Source organism: Megalops cyprinoides, chromosome 23, assembly GCF_013368585.1.
Source record: "Megalops cyprinoides isolate fMegCyp1 chromosome 23, fMegCyp1.pri, whole genome shotgun sequence".
Taxonomy (NCBI): domain Eukaryota; kingdom Metazoa; phylum Chordata; class Actinopteri; order Elopiformes; family Megalopidae; genus Megalops; species Megalops cyprinoides.
The window spans coordinates 13,098,726-13,120,008 of record NC_050605.1 but is presented as its reverse complement, the minus strand read 5'-3'; the positions used below and the strand labels follow the sequence as shown (position 1 = coordinate 13,120,008).

General features: G+C 42.0%; 1 protein-coding gene across 3 annotated transcripts in view; it reads right to left on the bottom strand.

Moving 5' to 3' along the window:
- Positions 1-21,283, bottom strand: part of LOC118770149 (contactin-1a-like) — a 56,577-nt gene that overhangs the window by 7,647 nt on the left and 27,647 nt on the right. For 2 of the 3 annotated variants that reach the window (XM_036517625.1, XM_036517626.1), the window contains 14 exons: positions 20,231-20,361; positions 19,141-19,176; positions 14,046-14,172; positions 12,614-12,795; positions 12,006-12,101; positions 11,123-11,329; positions 9,892-9,991; positions 9,348-9,529; positions 8,944-9,068; positions 8,546-8,663; positions 8,080-8,230; positions 7,137-7,264; positions 5,369-5,541; positions 4,256-4,379 (listed from right to left, as the gene is read on the bottom strand). In XM_036517625.1, the coding sequence (XP_036373518.1) occupies positions 4,256-4,379; positions 5,369-5,541; positions 7,137-7,264; positions 8,080-8,230; positions 8,546-8,663; positions 8,944-9,068; positions 9,348-9,529; positions 9,892-9,991; positions 11,123-11,329; positions 12,006-12,101; positions 12,614-12,795; positions 14,046-14,172; positions 19,141-19,176; positions 20,231-20,285 (1,804 nt within the window). In that variant the 5' untranslated portion in view covers positions 20,286-20,361. The remainder of the gene's footprint in view (positions 1-4,255; positions 4,380-5,368; positions 5,542-7,136; positions 7,265-8,079; positions 8,231-8,545; positions 8,664-8,943; positions 9,069-9,347; positions 9,530-9,891; positions 9,992-11,122; positions 11,330-12,005; positions 12,102-12,613; positions 12,796-14,045; positions 14,173-19,140; positions 19,177-20,230; positions 20,362-21,283) is intronic. The other variant, XM_036517627.1, reaches the window with a different exon arrangement.

Here is a 21,283-nt window from a genome sequence, read left to right as displayed (position 1 = left end):
GCGGAACTTGGAGAAATCAACTGTTTTTGACAGCGTCACTATGTTAAGCTCCCTTGTGGGATTACAGACATTAAAATGTAGTAATGAACCAAAGTGATGGGCTTTTTAATTCATTAATGCCCTCTACTTTATTTTCTCTAGGTTTGAGCCACACTCTTCATTCCATTTGAGCTTAAGACTGCAAAGCACATAAGAGAACCCAGACTGTAAGCTTTCTTTCAAAAATGAAGCCAGGCACAGCTGTGGAAATCAGGCAAGATTTCTCTTTCATCTGCCACTTGAATCCACTTAGAGAATCAAGGGGCTTAAAAAGTCCCATCCCCCACAATATCCCTGAGCTCTTGCTTTATGTTTCAGAAGAGTATCTGTGTGGCAGCAATAGTTTACTTTATCTGAGCGCAGCACTCTCCAACAGCTTTGACATTTCCATCGGCACTGCAGGATACATTGTGTCGTAGTGATGGAGGAGTTATGAATGTAATCATTAGGATGCAGGTTTGTGTCCTCGGTGGGGTACAGCCATATAAATGACAGAGGCACATTAAGTAAACTGCCCCAGTAAACATCCACCTGTACAAATGAATAATGCGTACAATGTAAGTTGATCTGGATACAGGTGTGAGCCAAGACAAGTGATAACCATTTACTCATCTGCGTGTGCTGTGCTTTTAGCATTCAGACCTTACTGCAGTTTGCACAGTACGTCTGGTGTGATGAATGGAGCAACAAACCAGAGCTGGCAGAGAGAAGCATTCCTCTTAAGATCTGGTGTATCTTCTGACAAAGAGGCAGGCTCTCCGATTGCATCTCCGCCATTGTTCTGTGCAGTGGGCTAAATGTCAGTGCATCCTCTCCAAGACCGCAGACGGCGGACCGAGGTGAAGTGCATTCAAGCAGAGCTGCGGAACAGCTACGGTTCCCCATCCTATTGTGTAAGTGTCGAGACGCTGTTCTGTGATTCAGTTTATTAACGATTAGTGTTGTGTAGAACATCGGAGTTAGCTCTGCAACTGATCGCATTTTCTGACTTGTATTCCCAAAGATGTGGGGAATAGAGCTTGTAACATGCTCCTGAGAGATCAGATTATTTATTAGGAATTTACTTTGTAAAGATGGAGTCCTTGGATCATACAGATGCGAAATCATTTATTCATAACATGCCAATTTATGGCATGAAACAATATCCAAGTTTTTGCTTTCATTGTGCAGCATTTATTATCTAGCCATGTTAAAATGACACCACCTTATCATTCCCAATTGTCAGTGTGAAATCTTCCATTTCTATTTTAGTGCAGCTTTCGCTGAAATGGAACAGTACACATACAAAACACACACAGTAACATTTCACACAGGCGATGTGCTCCCAGAGCTTTACTTCCTCGTAAGCAGTGGCAAATCTATGTCTCTGGGCCGCTGTTGTTGCTGTGAATATGTAATGTTCCTGCTGTGTTAGAGTGCCTCACAGGGCTCCTGTTTCGGTCTCTTTCAGCGTGGGTTCAGCCGCCACGCTGTCGCTAATCCGCGCTTTAAAGCAGAAAGGTGGCAGCAGCAGAGCGCATAGCCATCTGGGCTCTGTGCCATCCGAAGGGCTCCTTTACACCTTGGGGAAACACTTAACAAAGGATAGGAAAACAGCAGCGCGCGCTCTATTCAACGCCCAGCCGTGAGCCACCCAGCCTCACCACAAAATCTCACGCTTTCCGACTCCCATCTGTCAAGCTTGAGGTGTGCCTGAATGAGCTGGCAGGGAAAGAAGGCGCTATCAAACTTCATTTAGAACATTAACACTGAATAATGTGCTCCTTTTAGTCAAAACTACCGCAATAAGCACAGAATGCCACACATTCAAGTAAACATCACAGCGCACTGCAGATATTTTAGGTATTGTTCAGAGAACTAGCACTAAAGAAATACTCAGGAAAAGTTTTGTGATTGATTTAGACTGACTGAGGGTTTTGACTGCTTGAAAATAAAGGCCTTGATCAAGAATCAAAATAACAATCAAGAATAACATTTCATGGTAAATTTACAGTGTAAAGCAGACTAGATCACATCATCAGGGATAGTGGGGTACTGTAAATGGGGTAAACTGCAGCTTACACTGTACTAAATGAAGTTCTTTATAAAGATTATTGTGATTGTCGCCCTGCCGTTGTCTTGTTTGGTCATCAGTGTGGAGAAAGCAAACAGTGGACTTGTGGTGGACTGCTGTTAGTGTAATGGACTGTAGTTAGTACTAAGACCATGTCCAGAGTTGCTTGACAGATTCAAACCCTACTTTGACATCACACCGGATGCTTTCTTTTCCATTTTTTTTCCAAGAGGCAAGTAAGTAAATTTAACAGTGTTAGTTTTGCAAATCAGCTGTAACTAAAGACCTCCTTACAATGAGCTATTTTGTTCATGCCTTGTCCAATTTGTAACCTGCAGTGCTTCATGGAGTGATTGTCTTACCTGCCCTTTCACAGCATGAAACATCTGCAGCATTTTAGCTCGAAGCCAACAATAACTTTTCCCAATCACATATGGGAGGCTGGCACAACACTAAAAAGACAGCGATGGAAACTGCGAACCAACAAGTTGTACTGAATGTCAGTGTCTTTAACCTTTGATGGAGAGAGAGATATAGAGAGTGTGAGAGAGAGACAGACATATGCTTTGGTTAGGTGTAGCCTCAACCAACAGATAATGTGCTAATTGTATTCCATATACATGCTCTGTTAGTACATACAACACATTAGGATGTACTGAACTGACAACCGTTGCTTAAATATATAAACTAAATGGTCTTGGTGTCTAGTGAATAATTTGTTCATGACAGCTTTCTGTACTATTTAACTGAGCAGCTTAAAAATGAGTCTGACCTTTCCTGAGGACAGTTTGGGATGATAGTTTTACTTCATATGGGGCTCAATGAAACTTAATTCCTCCCCAATTTTCCTGCCTCTTGTTGGCATCATTCCAGAAAAGGAAGCCATTCCTCTCCACGGAAAGTTTTCACAGTGCGTAATAGGAACCTCAGAGTTGATGGATTAACCCAGCAAATGGAGCACAGATTGATGACTCTGGTGGGACACGCGCACACACACACACACACACACACACACACACACACACACACACACACACCCCTCCCATTGCGTGAGACACAGGCACAGGCCCAGACCCAAAGTACAGAGGAGAGCCGTTCTTATTAATAACGTTTTTTCCAGATGAATTATTACATCCTCTTTCTGTGCTGCTATTATGTTTACAGCTTCTTGTAAAACATTGCTGGATTTACTGTACTGTACCAGAGCATCAAAGTCTGCCATCTGGGTTTGACCCGATAAACAGTACAGGAGATCAGTGCTGAATTGTGTGCTGGCTTTTCATAACTTTTTCATTGACATCCCCAAATAGGAAACACGCATGTAGAATGTTATGGAGCAAGACACAATGTGAGCACCTCTGTGAGCTGAAACTTAGTTCTCACTTCATCATACGTACTGACAGCCCTAACTGCATTCCTGTAAAGTATATTAACATGTTGCCAACATTACAAATGCAATAATGAAAATAATAAATCTGATGAATGCACATCTGTAATGCCACATAGCAAATCCAGCTGTGTATGGTGTGAAACTAAAAAAAAAACAGATTTAAGATGAAAAAGACAGCAATAATAATGATGATAATTGCTTAAGAACATAAGTAGTTTAAAGTGAGAATAAATCATTTAGCCCATCTAGGCTTGTCACTTTAGTCCAATATGTGTCTAGCAGTGAGTCAGGCCTGGTCTTCAGCACTCTCTGCTTCATTCTTTAATATGCATTAATAGCTGTGTGGAAAAAAAAAACAATCAATGATTTCCAGTTACGCCTTTATTCTTCACTGAACTCTTTGCTGTCCTGTCCCTGTCCTGGTAAGCTAGACGCACGAGGGAGGAAAACCATGCGAGAATACCAGCTCCCAGCCATTCAGATCATCCAGTTAAAGAGTTATCTTTCAGTTAAAGAGGCTGATCTACAGAAACCACTGCAAATATAAATTGAGCTGATCTTCTCATTAGTACTGGAACAACACCGAAGCAGTATAAAAACAGTAGGAATTAAGACAGGTTCTTTTTTCGAGTTATGTACTGGATTAACTAAGGTTAAATACCAGCACAGCCCAGCTCAGGAGGAGAACCTGCCATCCTCCAGTTCCAAGCTCAGTTCCCTAACACCGATGCCACCTGGTTGCTTCACATTTCCCCCTCTCTCGAGTGGCTCACCTCTGACGACCAGGTCAGCCGAGGCCGTGACGTTGTCCACGATGGTCTGGGCCGTGCAGGTGTAGCGTCCGGCATGCTTTAGCTGGGTGTTTATGATTCTCAACTCCCCGCTCGAATCTCGACTCTGACCAGGACACAACACATTCCATTGGTGTGCAAACAGACACATTTGATTCCATCTCAATCTTGGCTCTCTGACAGACAGATGTAATAGACTGTATTACACTCTGCAGAGAACTTCCCTAAGGGGCAGTACTTGTCAGACTGCTTCCCATCACAGAATACCAAGAAAATCTCCAGTGTAGTGAATAATATTTGAAACGCATCTCTCTCTGGGCTCATAAAGTGAGAAACAGCACATCCATTGTGTTACTGGCTTTAATGACTATGGTCTGGCCATAACCTTTGGGAAATGTGTTAGAAATGAAGCTCTGACTATTGTTAGTGCTATTTTTACCAGCTCTAACTGTTCATTTGTCATTTGCAAGTCATGCTATTCTTACAACGTTTAACTCACAGATTCACATTGACTCAAGAGCTGATTGAGTGAAAGATTCAAGTTTCAGTCATCCATTAATGAAGTTTAACCGGCTTAGACTTAGACAGAATGACTTGGACAGGGAGAAAAACACCAAACAGCACTGGTCTCAAAAAAGACTAGTTTTTAATAGCATTGAAACGCTATTTAAAAAGGACGGTACTAAAAAAAAACAGCCACTGGCTGGTGTAATCTCACATCTCACAAGACTTTACATATTAAATGTTATTAAATGTTTAGCTTAAACACAACGCAAAATAATAAGCATGACTTGAAAATTAATAACTTTAAGACAATGAATAAATGAGAGGAACCAAATTTTTCACTAGACATGCTGTTACTACAGTGTTGCCCAATGCCATTTTGACTCAAAAATGATTAAAAACTGCCCCTTAGTGGTCAAATAAATTACTGCAGGAAACATTTCCCTCCCATAACAGAGCAACAACAGCATACTGCGTATGTAGTGAATGATGTGGCTCACAGCAAAAGGGGATGCAGAAAAAAAGGAATGACATAAGGGGTGTGAGAAAATTTCAACATCTCGCCGCTGGTGTCTCGGGCTTAAAGCCTACCATAACGCGCTGGTAGTGCTCTTTCTCACGGTCGAAGTCGATGACACGCATGTCCACAGACCAGATGAAGGTGATGTCCAGGCTGGAGTCATGTGACGCTGCGCACTGCATCCGAGCGCTCTCTCCCACTGTCACGTCTGCATTGGATGGAGCCAGGGTGATCTTTGTAGCCTCTGAAACAAATGGGACCGGCACAGTCAGCCTGCAGTTTCCTCCTGTCCTGCTGCTTTCCGTCACACTTAATTGTAAGTCATATAGAGAATCTAAATCGCATTATCTTACAAACTTATGGCGCCTGCATTCAAAGCAGTTTACACTGTGTCCTCCACAATATGCACGTACCCAATCCGCTTATACAAATAACATGAGGACGTTGCAAATTGCATTGGCCAGTTTCACCACTAGGGGGCATAGAATGCACAATGCTGGCCAGATGAGGAAGGCAGCATCAGCTTTTCAGTAGAGGTGTGGTGAAGAGAGTAATAAGAATATGCACAGAGGATAAGAGAGGGTGCTTCAGGACACACACGCGGAATCTAAAGTGCAGCACATAATGTCAGGTGGTTGGTAGTATTTATATTTCGGCCACAGTAGATGGCAAATGCTGCGCAGTCTCTCCGGACAGAGGTGCATGAGTCCAGTCAATGCAAAGTTGTAGCAGGGACTGGACTACGAGCTGAGAAGATGGGCAGAAAATACGAACATATAAAAGGCTATTCCTGTAACCACTTTAGAAAGGAAAATGAACATTATTGGCACAGACTAGCCAGTAACATGATGAACTGAGCACTAAGCTAAAAGACAGTGCTAAAATATAGGCATACAACAGTTACTATTCCTGACTCCGAATAGTGCTTAGCTATTATCCTTAAGAGCATCACACTAATGTGTTTATAGTGCCTAACAATGAATTATAAGAGCTGCATTGCACTATATCAAATTACTATATTACAGTACTATACTATATTGCATACCAAATGCTACAGGAAGGATCCATCCAAGTTCTGGGAACTAGGGCACAATTAGTGGGATGGCTAATTATTATTACACCACAAAAGGCAGGGTGGGGGAGGGAGAATATAAAAATGAATGAGGGGGACTAAAGCCATATGCCCAGAAGCATTCACAGACATCCGCAGCCACTGGTGCATAACAGCAACCATCGCCTGGCAACATGAATGACAAGGAGGAATGAGTGAGGAAGGAAAAGGAGGGCAGTCATTTCCTTCTGTAAATGTCTCTCTCTGTGTCATGCTGCACCAGGAGCCACAGACAAATGGATCGGCCATTTGCAGCTTTTTATCACAGTTTAATCGGGCAAAAATACATCAAAGCAAGAGTCAGTATGATGTCAACCTGTTCTGTCAGGTGCCCTAGGTTAAAGCATGTGCTGGATAAAGACTAATAACTACAGTCATAATGCTGAAAATAATAAGCAAATGAAGAAGAAGAAAAATTCTACAAAAGACTCGGAGAAAAGCATTACTGGAGTTAACAGGGATGAATGTGGACAGCAGTGTGGTGTAGTGGTAAGGAGCAGGGCTCGTAACCAAAAGGTTGCTGGTTCATTTCCCCGCAAGGGCACTGCTGTTGTACCCTTGGGCAAGGTACTTAGCCCACAATCTCCCCAGTAAATATCCAGCTGTATAAATGGGATAAAACTGTAACCTACTGCATGTAAGTCACTCTGAATTAGAGTGTCTCCTAAATGACAATAATGTAATGTAATGTAATGTAATTTAATGTTACTGTTCAAATGTGAGGTTACCTGTGATGGTCAATGCCCCGGTGCTATTGGCCTTCCCCCTGTCATTCTCTGCAAAGCAGGTGTACTTCCCTTCATCCAGCTTTGTCACGTTGAGGATCTCCAGACTGCCATCATACCATATGCGTATTCTGCCATGGTACAGAGGAACAGTTTAAAAAAAAAACATTGCAGACAAACAAGCTATCCAAATGCATAACAGACCACATACAGGCAAATCTCTACACTGATTGCTGCACAGTCAAGAATGTGTATTAGAGTGATTGCGGTTACATTTAATTGTCCGTATTCAGGAGCTGAGGGTTTCGTGACTGAATTAAAGTACTTATTTATGTCTGCCTCTAAATGAGTCCACAAACTTGCCCTGACATAACCCAGCTTGACTTCTGTAAATGTGGGCATGATTGGCAGTATTACTATGAAAGCTTTGAGCTCTTTTGATACAGTTTTTACCAACCAGAGAATACTGCAGTACCACATAGCACAGCCCAGCCTAAAGGTTTTCCACACCTGATTCAAAGTCTACAGACATTGTTTTGTAATGTTTAAACTACTAAATTTCAGTTCTTGAAGATCTGAATCTTTAGTTAAGACCTCAGCTTTACCTAAATATGTGGATTATTTGGTCATTTGGTCATTTTTCTCTCCCATGTTAACAAATATCAATTCAGTCTGGGACTCGTCCCAGATGACGACATCCTGGGGCGTAGTCTGCAGTATTTTCTTGCGGTGATGGAAAGCATTCCTGACACTCTTCTGGATGTCAGCTTCCTGATTGCTGATTTGACTTGCTTTGTCAGTGAGGAACATCGAGCCGAGGCTGAGCAGTCTGCTGAGGGTTTTAATGGGGCTTTATGTCATTGGCAGCCTGGGAATCCCCTTCGCTCATTAGCCTGCCCCCCCCCCCCCCACCCCCACCCACACACACACCCCCACCCTCGCTGACCGTGAGGAATTGGACAGTAGCTCCGTCCCTTTGCTCCACGAGATCCGGGGCCTGGGGGCGGCCTTCGGCTTGCACTCTATGACCACCCTCCCGTTTTTGGCCCCCAGAACCTTCTTCTTCACAGGGTTGTGCTCAAACGTAGGGGCACAAGCTGTGTACAAGGGGAAAAAATGCAAAATTGTATTTTGCATGTCTTTTTAAAAAAAAAACATCCTTCATTCTTCCCTGTTGGAAGTGTGCGATTCAGTTATGGTAAATTATTACAGAAATAGCAACAAAGCACAGACACACAGAGATAGATTTGTGGGTACTTGTGAATGTGCAGGTCTGCATTTGTGTCCTAATTATGTGCAGAGCCTGTTTCCCCTTTCCTGCCGCTCCTGTGCGTGGGATGTGTTTATTTCCCAGCATCCCCTGCAGCACGTGTGTCGTCCCACTCCTCACCGTGTCGCACCCTATTACTCACCGATCACGCGCAGCTCGGCGTTCGCGAAGATGGATCCGTGCTTGTTCTCAGCGATGCACTGGTACATGCCGGAGTCCTCGACTGTGAGGCTGCTGAACTTCAGCTCGTCTTTTCCTAACTGAAAAGCAGCATGGGCACAGAGGTCACACCGGGCCTCCTTGGCGCTGATCAATATGTGACTGATAAAGCGTGTTTGTTTGTCTGTCTTCCCAATAATTAGGTACCAGTTCAGTTTTTGTGTTGTGGTAATAACATGTCTAATACATGGCCTTGGGTTCTTTTAGAACTGCGTCAGGCAACATTGTTAAGGAAGCAATACAATCTGTTAAGAAACAATACAGTGAGATCTCTGACGTTGTACCCTGAGACTGGGTGTCTTAATGAAGTTAGGTCCTTACCGGGTCTCCATTTTTAAGCCAGCGGACCTCTGGCAATGGTTTGCCGGTAGCTACACATGACATGGTGAGGTCACTGCCGATGTCTTTCTCCATGTTACTGATATGCTCCACCCACTCAGGGGAAGCTGTGGAGAGATGAACACGAATTTATAGGTAGAGCTAATGGAAAGAAATATCATCAAAAATCTGAAGTAACTCACAAGGCTTGTATATCCTCAGCAGCTTTCTTGCTCCTTTCTGTTATACGTATTATTTAGAGACCCATCAGCACTGATCTGGGACAAAATTCAACAAGCTCACTGACTAAAGGAGCAGTTTAGTGCGGGTCAGGTGTTAATATGGTCTGTGAAACATACACGGTGATGCCAGGATGTAATAGAGAGTAAAAGGAAATGTGACTGCACCTTCCACGTGGAGCCAGTCATTGTGCCAGTCCTTCCCTTTGGAGTTCATGGCCTCACACTCGTATTGGCCCTCGTCTTCCGTCTGCACGTTGAAGATGTGGAGGAACGTTCCTGCCATGCTGATCTCGTGGTTGGCGGGTAACTGATCGCTCACCTTCCTCCAGCGGATCTCCGGGATAGGGCTAAGAGAACGCCACCAGCACGATTAGGACGTCTGTACCCTTCTCTCTCCACTCGGAGAGATGTGGAAATGTAACTAATCTAACTAATGTCACTAATGTGTCACCAGACATGACCGCGACAAGCATAATACATAAGGATAAACCAATAAGACTCTCTCTCTCTTTCTTCTCTCTCTCTACATATATATTATATATGTTTATATATGACTCATTAATTATGTGGTTCAATCCCTGATAAAGGAATGACAAATTGAATGATGAAAAAAATGAAAAAAAAAGTAAAAAGTGCCCTCATTTGGATCAAACTTCCTGCATCAAATAGATTTATATTGGCTGTGGAAAAAAATGATTTTGCAACTCACTTTCCCAGTGCAAAGCATTCCAGTGTGATATTCTGGCCAACTAGTGCGTAAGTTTCCGGAAACTTGACTCTTATATCAGCAGGGTATTTTCTCACTGGACCTGAGGAAGAAACAAGTATCAAATCAGTGTCAGTTGACTATATTCCATGTTATCATTTAGATGTCAAATCATGTTCGCAAAAGCATGAAATTACCCATAAAAACCAAGTTCATAGCTGGAAAAATGTATCTGGTTAGAGGGTTACCGCTGTAAACACCTGACTCAGATATGACAGGGTAGACTGACTACAGACAGCACACAATAACCGTGTTTATATGTGTCCTTCAGAACAAATAGACCTCAAAATGTAGAGCATGTCACAGCCTGAAGGTTAGAATGTACTACAAAATAATCATCACAAAGCAATCTCTGAAAGAGCAGGATGGCGATTCATCTTTCTGAAGTGCATTACTGCTACAGCTAAAACCATTTCAACAACAATCTCCTAAAGAGAGAGCAAGAAAAACCGGGGAATCTGTTTACATCCGGAAAGCTCGCCGCTGTGCCTTTAAGACGGAATGCATGCAGGCAAACAAGAGGGACTAAGCCCAGAACACAAACAAGGAATAATTAATGGACCTTTCCGAAATCCTGGAGCAGCTGCCTTCCTTTCAACTCTCCTTACAGACCTTTCCACTTTCAGACGCGGACAAAGGCTGTCCTGACACTAAAGCCATGCTTTCAGAAAGAAGGCTCCCTCTCCCGCTCTCTCTCTCCCTCTCTCCGGCCAGGCCCGTGTTTGCCCACTCTGGGTGATCCTCCACTCAGCTGATGCTCAGCTGGCAACTGCCTCAGTGCCACGTGTGAATTTCACCAAAGGGGGCTTATACGTTTCACCAAAATATTGACGATCCCTTAACCTCGGCTGTTTTTATGAAGACAAGTATAGGTATGTGTTAGAAAAACAGCCTTTTGACTGAACTCAAAAAATATCATGAAATGTGCAGGAAAATACAAGGTTTTCTTTAAAAATCTTTTCTTTTTGCCTTGGCTACCTTATTTTGGATAGCCGCATACACTGTAGCTACAACTTTCAAGTACTCCATATACACAGCTGTGCATTGCTGAAGAAATCAGTTAAGTACTTTGCTTAATGGTACATTATGCTGCGACCTCAGACTTTTCAACTTCCTAGAGTTATGAACCCTTTTCCTTGGCGTTGACGCAACACTTCCACCCCCCGGTACTTACGCTCAGCCAAGGGGACCAGAGGGATGAACTTGCTGAAGACGCTCTTTGCAATGGAGGGGCTGGAGACAAAGCAGGAGTAGTTCCCGCTGTCCGCGGACTCCACCTTGGAGATGTAAAGATTCCCGGTCGCCTGGGAGACGAACCTCCTCTTATCCAGGGGAATGAAGATGGGAAACTCGTTCAGCATCCAGCGAAAGGACAGCTCCCCTGGAGAGGAAGAGGAGCGTGGGTTAAAGGCGCCCCCACTGTGCCCGCTTCTAGCAACGCGGACGGGATCAACCCACAGCCCTTCAACAATTTCACCCTGGCTTTACATGAGATTAATAGTCGAGTGAACACATCACGGGTTCTTGGTTGCATCTACATTGACTGAACGTGTTAGATAACACTCAGGGGTCTACTCAGTCAAGTGAAAAGGGAGATCTTACGGTCAATAGTATGCAAGGTTGCATTTCATTTTAACATCGCTTAGACAATACACATCCATTATTTTTATTTAATATACTGAAAACAGAGTGCAGGGTATGCTGGAAAGTAACACACCTCACACTTTAATTGATTTGTGAGGACTTTCATCTGTATACAGCAATTGAATTTCCCCCTCAGTAAACATTACATGATGGATGTGAATCTCGTCACTGGTGGTACACCAAGGCACCAGCAGAGGGCAGGGTTTCTCTGAGTTCACACCCTACTTAGGCTTGTCGTCTGTAATGTGCAGCAAACATGATCTACTAGTCAGCACACGTGCGGCATAGTTATGCTTCCGAGAGCGCTCAAGAATAAATATCTGAAGATAAAAATGAAGATATATCTGCCAGTCTCGAGGGTGTCAAGGGGAATCTCAGGAAGTAAGTATACAGTGAATAAGGACAGCAGTTACCTGGGTAATGTAGGGGTGGGGCACACAGTAGAACTGCCCCTTGTCCCTCTCTCACATGCACGGCCTCCCTCTCCTCTGTGGAAAACATGTCCAGGTCTACGGACAGTGATGCACACCAATTAGCCAGTGACACAGCAAGAGAGTCAAACCTTATTCACACCACATTTACTCATATGAATAATTTTACTTATGAATAAAAATGTGCGCAGGTGCATTCAAACGACCTTTATCCCTGACAACATAGCGTAGTGCAGTGTTCATTCATGCCACTTACTGCTATTTCTACGCCGTTGCTAAAAATAACCTTGGCTTGCACCTCAAACCTGGTTGCCATAGCAGTGAACCAGCTTATTAATGAAACTCTTCATTCAGAGGCACTTGTGGATTGTCTGATGATATCCAATTTATTTTCTACAGGAGAGGGCCGAGCCTCCGTAATTGTGCAGATCGCCCTCCAGCTTCCCAGGCATGCTCGTGACCTTTGAAACGTTATTTCGGCGATGTTATAACATCACGTTGTAGGAAGGAACGAATGCTCAAAATACAGGACGCGAGAGAAGCGCCGTCGAAGCATTACATAATGAAACGCGTTTGCGCAATCAACTCACAGCCAAACTCGACGGTGGCCTCCTTGCTGAACACGGTTCCGTACTCATTCTGGGCGATGCAGACATACTTCCCAGCATGCTTGTGCTTGACGGGGTTGTTGATCACCAGGTTCCCTCCCACCAGGCTGTAGTGTTCGTCAGGTTGCTCCGACAGGTTGATCTCCCAGTTATTCAGCCTCCACCTGGAATGACATGGGCATCCGTCCTTCCATGATGGAGTCGTCTAACTTCACTGCACAGAAACCCTAATGTCCTCTCAGATTGCTGATGAAGCATGTTCATTTACAACACTAGATCTATTATTAAATTCCACCCACGTTTCTTTGTGTTTCTCAAAGAAAACTCCACTCTGCATCCCAAATATAGAGTACTCCTGTCTTACCAACGCTGACTTTTGCATGAGGTCATAACTGCTGTTTAATTTCTGATCATACAGGCTTTCACATAGACCATTTCATGCCTACCAATCTAAGCACATTATGGAAACGCAGTTAAGGTGAATCTGCATCTAATTTTCAACTGTATTCACATAGTAACACTAACACTAATCAAACACCATAGGGGGCAGCTTTCCTTCTTTTGTTATGGTGTTTACTCTCATAGCGGAGAAGGCTATGATAACATGACTGCAAACAGAACAGACACCACAGCCTGAACAGAGGGGTTCTGGACTGTTAGAGGTGACCTTGAAAGAGCAGTAGGGAAGTACAAGAGTTTGAAGGCCTGAATAACATTGTTTCCTGGTCCTAAAACAGTGTAGGGCCAGGGGGTCGACAAGGATGACAACCCCATATCAAAGGACTGAGCCATCTCAGAGCACAGTTTCAGAGCACGATAGCACTGTTAGTGCTCAGTGAGCATGTGGTATACAGACCCCAGGCAGGACACACACTGAGAACCTGACAGACAGACAGGGGCAAAAAGATACAGGGAAATGCGTTTATCCGCACAGACCGGGGTAAAAAGTGACTGTTACCTGTGGAGATTAGTAAAATGCTACACTGCAAGCATGCATGTTACCTGTTCAGACTGGGCAAAAGGCATGTGTCACTTATTCACAGTGGGTAAAATGTATATGTTTTGTACAGCCAGGAGTAAAACAATGCAGTGTAAAAGGTTCATGTTACTTGTGCAGACAGAAAGGGAGATCTTACAGACGGTAATATGCAAGGTTGCATTTCATTTTGACATCACTCAGGCAACACATCTCCTTTATTTCTATATAATATACTGAGAATTGTGTGCAGTATGTGCTGCAAAGTAACACACCTCACACTTTAATTGGTTTATGGTGACTTTCATCTGTATACAGCAATTGAATCACCCCCTTAGTAAACATTACATGATGGATGTCTTGTCACTGGCAGTACAAAGGTTTATGTTACTTGTGCAGACAGAGGTACAAGGGCACAGGGTAGAAGGTGTATGTTACTTGTATGTGGCTGGTGGGTTCGCTCGGGCTCTGCAGTTCAGGGATATCTTGGCCTCAGGTGACTCCTCTGGATAGATGAGGTCGATAGGCTGCTCCTCGAACACCGGGCCATAACCTGTAGCTTCATCTGCGGGAACACAGCCAAATCAGAGCAAGACCCGGTGCACTGCTCACAAAACTGACAGTCAAAATGGCTGCATTGGTTTCAAATACATTTCGCAGCCAAAACATGACAAATGTTTGTCATGAGGAGCTATAGAGGAGCTATTAAGAAACTTCAACTCTGTTGCTTTAAGGGCACATTTCACCCTAATCGTTGTTGATAATCAGTAAAATGAATCAAAGGAAGAGAAAGACATTTCTGATTGAAACCATGCTGTAGTTAAATTCCCTGCTTCATTCATTCTCTGTTATGCTAAAATCTGAGGAGGACAAGTACTCTAGCTTTAATTAATCATCACAAAACATATGCAAAATAAGTGTCTGTGAATTGAATATAATTACAATTCCATAAATTGTTCATAAGAGTTCATTTTCTGCCTGATCTTCATGTCTGTGCTGTTTTTGTTTGAGTCTCCCGAGCTCTCAGCTGATGTATTCATAGAGGAAAGTGCACCCTTCCTTTCAGACAGCAATATCTTGCTCTCACCAAAATATGCCATTGATTCTACAGGAGAAATCTCAGAAGGGACAGACACAGCACTGAGTCCCTTCAGTGTGACACCAAGTCTGAACCTTGAAAGCTCAAGGACAAAGAGAATGGATGTTTGTGATATCCTGAAAACAGGGGTGACAGGATAAAGTAGAGCCATCCACTAAAACACCACAGTGAGAACAGAGTGACAGCCTCCACTTCCTGTCCATTTGACAAATGAATACAATCAAGATACAATATGATTCAAAATGCATTTTCACAGGACTTTTCATTAAAAAATGTCAAAGCACTTCAGACTCATAAAAAAAACTAAGACAGCTTACACAAACAAAATGATTTGAAAAGCAAGATTAAGCACAAATCAGCTCTTTTCAAATTCTGCAGAAAATAATACTTTATGTACTGTACTGAAAACCTACAATGTTCCTGACCCCAACTAAAAGTTGTTTTTTTTTTTCATTGTTCTGAATACCATCAATGTGGCAGGCACAGAAGCATTGTACCAAGCGCAGTGGTCCAAATTCCTGAAGTCACCAATCCCCTTCTCTGACATGAGTCGTCTGTATGTAACTGTTTCTGTATGTAACTGGTACCGGGTGTTCCATGTTCCTGTGAGTAATGAGTTCTACTGCAGACAATTTTATTCACCAGTGAAATAAAGAACCATTGTCTTCAGAATACTGATAGTAAATCAGCTATTTCGATTGTCTGGACTGAGAGAAAGGAGTCCCATTCAACATTGTAATATTTGGACAGAACACGTGCTGTTCAGTACTTACTGTCATTTAAATTTCAAATAGCGTTAACTTATTCTGAGAACGGTGCTTAAATAGGTGTCTCTTCCGTCATTGTTCCCTCCAAGGAAACCTCAATTATTCATTAGTTAAAAAGTAATTTTAGCACTATGGACTTCACATCATAATTATACAATGTACTTTACAACTCAACAGCCAAACGTGAGGAAATGTGTTGGCTTTCATACCATCAGATCAACAACCTGATTCAAGTTCATATGTTTGTCAGTAGCACTGGAAATGTATTTCTATTGAACAACACTAAATTAAGAAAATATGTAGGGATATAACTAGATTAAAAATGTATTCACAATGTTTATTGGGTTATTTCAAGAGTGTCTCCAGTATAGGTTTGCTTGTTTTCCAGCTGGGATACTGAATGTGTTTATCTTGTAGGTTCTCAAACAATTTCTAGATAGTAATGATATAGACCATTGGTAAAAATATAAAAAGTTAAATAGACAGCAGCTAATTTCACATTTTTGCCTCAATAAATCTGTTAAGAGCAATTCAATATAACTTTTTTGTCTACGTTTCTGCCAAAGCTTATTTTATTAAAATGTTGACTTTTGTTTAATATGCTGGAATTAAATCACAACTGTGAGTATAATGCAAATGATATTGCAGACCCTGAGAGAGGAAGAATTTTTTTCTTTCATGATTTTACTCTTTCTCAAAGCTCTGTTTGAACTGGTTCAAGGGTGGGTTAAATATTGATTTTACCCAACCTCTGGTGCTGCACAGAACTGTGGTCTGCTGAGAAGGACAGCATAATTATGATAATGCTTAACAGGATAATGAGAAACAGACACATTCCCCAGTGTCCCATATAGGTAAGATGAAGCGTACAATATTCTCTGAGCCGCATAATAATACCCCAAACTGACATCGTCCTGCGGTAACAAGGAACAGTGTCAGGCTCCCCATCCATACCCTACCCTTCTACAGATATTTCCTCAACTCTCCAGCTTTCATAATGTGTCAAAAAAGGTGAAAAAAACAAACAAGAAATGTGTCATAGGCATTCTGTTTTGTAGCCCTGAACACAGTGCTCTTAACTGGGTATCTGCATTAATTACATCTACCCTTCATGGTCTGCCCTTTGTTTGAAACAATATCAGAGAGAATACTTAAAGTGTGATCCATGCAAATAAACTAATAAATAAAACAGTCCTTAATGAACCGTAGCAGTATCCAAATTTGACACGCCCACAAAGATAACTGGATTAACCTGCTCGCTATTGTAGTGGCTCTTCCAAAACAGATGCGACATTTTCCGTGTAACATCATGTAACCTCTGTTTGAAGGATGGTGGATGATTTTAAAAACTGGCAAAATTAAAATATTAGTTTATTCCCATGTCAAGGGTATTGGAGACAGTGTGCATCAAATTCTTTTTATCACATACTCTTATTCAAGCAACACCTTAAAACATATTGACTTGTATGTGTATGTTCAAAATATCCCCCAGATGAATATCCACAACACGTTTAATACACATCACTGCATTATCACTGAGTCTATAGATAAGAATAAAATTTAACTGAATCACCTAAAACAACCAAATAAATACATAAAATACCAATACTCCTGTTTGTAGGCAGAGTCCACAAGTCCCAAAAAATCAATACCCTTCAATAGAACACCAAAGATAAATAAAATGAGATTAGGAACAAGCAATACAAGTACATTTCATTTCGGCATATCTCCTCCTCCGTGCCAGAGAAGTAAAGCATGATGGAAAGCTCTGGACTGTAGCTGCAGATGCTCTGAGCCAGAATTTAACCATACAATTGGTAATTATGTGGCTGCAATTCACAACCAATTAACTTCAGCCTATCTACTTTCCCAACTTTCTGATAGCTCTGTTTCCAGTTATGCCATGACAATCAGCAGATGCATTCTTTCCTCAGTCTGTCCTCAGAATATGCAAAATGCATACTTCCATTGTACCCCTACTCTACACATCACATATTACACCATTTATATGTTTTACTGTGATTCTGGAGGGTGGACCATAGACACAGCAAACAAGGTAGCTGGTAACCTAGTTAGCAGCTTACCATATAAATACCACTAGCGTAAGCTTTTAGGCTGTTTGAGAGAACATGTGAATCCTCAGTAAGCCATTGCACTGACCTGCCAACTGGTGAGCATACAATGCCAGAAAGGAAGTTTATGTACAGAAACTAGTGCTTGCTGGAAAGCATTCTCATGACATTGGTCAACTTAGTTTGACCTTCCCTACTTCTCAGGCTTTACCATGTCTTACAAATCAGTGTAAACTATTTGTTTTTGACTTGGGGAAAAAATTATATAATATGTTTACAGTGAGAATATTTACAGCTGATGATGCATGTACACAATGATTACAATGACAAAAACTTTTTTTTGTTTGGAATGAAATTATATAATATATTTACATTCAGCATGTTTATAGCTGAAAATGCATGTATGCAACCATTACAATGACAAAACCTTTTTTTCTTACAAAATAATTATATAATATATTTAGAGTGAACATGCAAGGTCTGACCTCCACATATACGACCTAGGTAGGGCTAATTCAGTCAGTTTCAGGCAATAAAACCAATCAGTGACGCAGGTCGTACATCTACAGCCCAGCAGCTGTCCTTTTGGACAGGGGACACCAGGATAGATGCGGACATTGGCTTGGATGTCCCATTGTGTTGCCTACTGAGAACAGAGGTGGAACACTGATTGAATCACGCAAGTGTACCTGCTGTAATTAATAACAGCAAACATTTGGCTTATTATCCATGCAGGAGTGAATGCAATGATTAAGAAGTTTCCAACTCTCTTGTGATTGGCTACAGATGTGACTGCCAAAGGTGTGATGATCAAAGAGTGAGAAAGCAGCAGGACTTGCTCATGAATATTCGCATCTCTCTGCTACTGGGGGGGACGAGTGAACTCGAAGCAAATTCTCAATCATGGGCCCACTTCTAAGAGACCAGCCAACAAACTGCTTCATTTCAAAACAATGATGCCTCAGTACTCACATTACACCAGGGTAAGTTTCTCAACATCCTGTTTATTACTGATCCTGGTCTGCTTAATGCAGCCCCGGCTACTGCTGCCTCTGGAACCGGCAGATGATATGCATATGAATGTCTTTTTATGCTTTTGGATTGCCTTTCAGCCTTGTAATGATGGATTCATAACTGTGGTAATGTCTGCTTCTCTTTTTTCAATGTCCTTGGAGCCAGGCAATGAATCATGGACACCATTCTCTTCTCAAAGCCTGCCTTATTCATGAACATAACATCCCACTCCATGCAATGACTACCATGTGACCGACAATCTACAACTCTGGACCAAAAACAACTTCAGCTGAACACTTCCAAAAGATGCAGACAATACAAGTCTTTTAATTAATAATATTACACTTCATAGGAAGTTTATAACTACGGTGAAAAAGCATTGACTGTTTCTGAACCTGCCTGGTATTTTCAAACCCATTTCAACAAATGTGTATCAGCTAATGCTTCACTACTAAAGATGACAGTAGTTATTTCTGTCAATTTCAAGAAATTCATTGTCAATAAAACAGTAAGAAGTCACAAATAATGCAATTCCCTTGAGACTTATTTCATTATTGCTTTAAAATCCTCATGTTACTTACCTCCATAGATCCTGGGTATCTCACCGAAAAGTGCTGCTGGAAAAAAATTTATGAAAAAGTGTCAGTTTATTGTGACAGCACATGCACAATATCTATGTCCAATGCATGATCATTATTTGTAAAATTAATCCTACCTAACCTATCAGTTACAGCTGTGAGGTCATATGTGCTAGCTAAGTAACTGCAGTTGATAACAATTTTGTAAAACATCATAAACTCAGAGAATAGCATCCAGAAGGTAACCTATGCCCACAACTGGCCCTGTGTTGAGGAGCTGGACAATAACATCAGACCCAAGACCCAACAGATCCCAGGAAAGCTGTAAAATAGAGAGTACAGCAGGACAGAGGACCTCATCTGACTATGTTCACTATGTTCCATTTAAATGATCAACGACATTATGGGCAAATTTTCTTCTGGTCGTCCATCACTGAGGAAATCAAAGCGCTGTGGCCACCCCATGGTGGCGGCCTGTTTTTCTGCAGATGTGATGCGATGGCGTTGCATGCAAATCAAGCTGGCGGAAGTGCGGAGGGTGCGTGATGTGGCGTGTTGGCACTGTGCTGAAGGCCTGTGACTCACAACTCACATACCGCCCTTGCACCAAACTAAATTTAATCTGCAATTTAATGTATCCTCCTAAATGTTTTAGCATTTAAAGGATCTAAATTGGTTTCAGATAGTCCAAAAATGTATTTTTCTCATAGCTATGTTGGGACCTTGACCAGATTTATCTAGTCTTGCCTTCTATTCCCTAAACGACATCCATATAAATGTATATGAAGGGCAGTAACAAAATTAATTCAATCAGATGAGATTAAGGTTGGAGAGTAATTGAGTTTTTATTGTGAGGGAAATTTGGAAGAAGGGAGGACAGTGAGGTCAGCTTCAGTAATGCAGGTTTTTTTTATTTCCTTTTTGTTTTGTTGCATCATAAGAAAAGAACAATTTTCCTATCCAATCAGCAGGAATTCACTTTATGGATTAACCTATAGAGACGTGCTAATTCCTGTTTGGCTGCAATTTAACACAGGCAGACAGAGCCCAGACTAACCCGGGTGTGATTGCGGCGGCAGTAAATTGTTCTCACCAGTAGAGGAGAAGGCCAAGGAGAACACAAACAGGGGCAGAGCTGGGAGCTGCATGTTTCTCTGTCGAATGACGCCAGGAGCAGCACTAAATTAGCATCTGATGCGACATTAGCATGGGCGGACTGGTTTCCTGTAGGACAGAGGAGAAGGCATGCTGAGAGTTTAAATCACCACAGGCAGTCTGAAGAATTCTCTTAGTAACGTATATGAGGAATAATTCACCTCATATATATATATAAACCTCATAATTCAATGTCCAGAAAAAAAAAAACAGTTGAAATAATAAAAGCTGATTTATAAAGTTTAGAGATTAAAGAAACACGTTGCTGGGATGCAAATAAGATTGCAAGTCACAAAGTTTTGTCAGAAACATCACAGTGAAATTTAACAGACATCTTTAAATCTTCATCCTAGTATTGACCAAATGAAGCAGAGTCCAATTGTAAAAGCATATATTAATTAAAATATCAGAAAACACAAGGAACAGCAACTGGAAAAGGACCAAAATCAACTAGTAAATCCAGAGATGGCATCCACACCCAATAAATATGAGAATTCATACAAATCACAATGATACCATAATTTACAATTCCATTTTAATCATTGTATAAACATGCAATAAAGCCTAAACTCTGTGGTACCAGAACAGGCATTCCCCAGTTGACATATAATGATTGACACCGTGGGGTTGCCATGACGATCCTGACCGCCTCTTTAGCTAAGCAAGTTACGGGCAGTTTAGGAGCAGCTATCGCCACGGGGGACGAAGCTTGGACCGCAAGCTGAGCGTGACATCTCAGACCTGCGCTCAATAAACACAATATGACAAGCAACAGCTGTTCTGCCAAGGAGTCTGAGGCGGGCGGAGAGCTGAGCACGCACAAACAGGCCAATCAACCCAAGCCTTCCGTCCGTATGCCTACATCTTACGGCTGGGTCAGAGAAGAGCCTGATTTGGCTTGGGCTGGTCTGAACAGGCATGTCACGCCCATCTCTACGCCTTCTGCCCAGTGATTTAACTCACCCGTCTTGCATCCTGTAAGATTTATTCA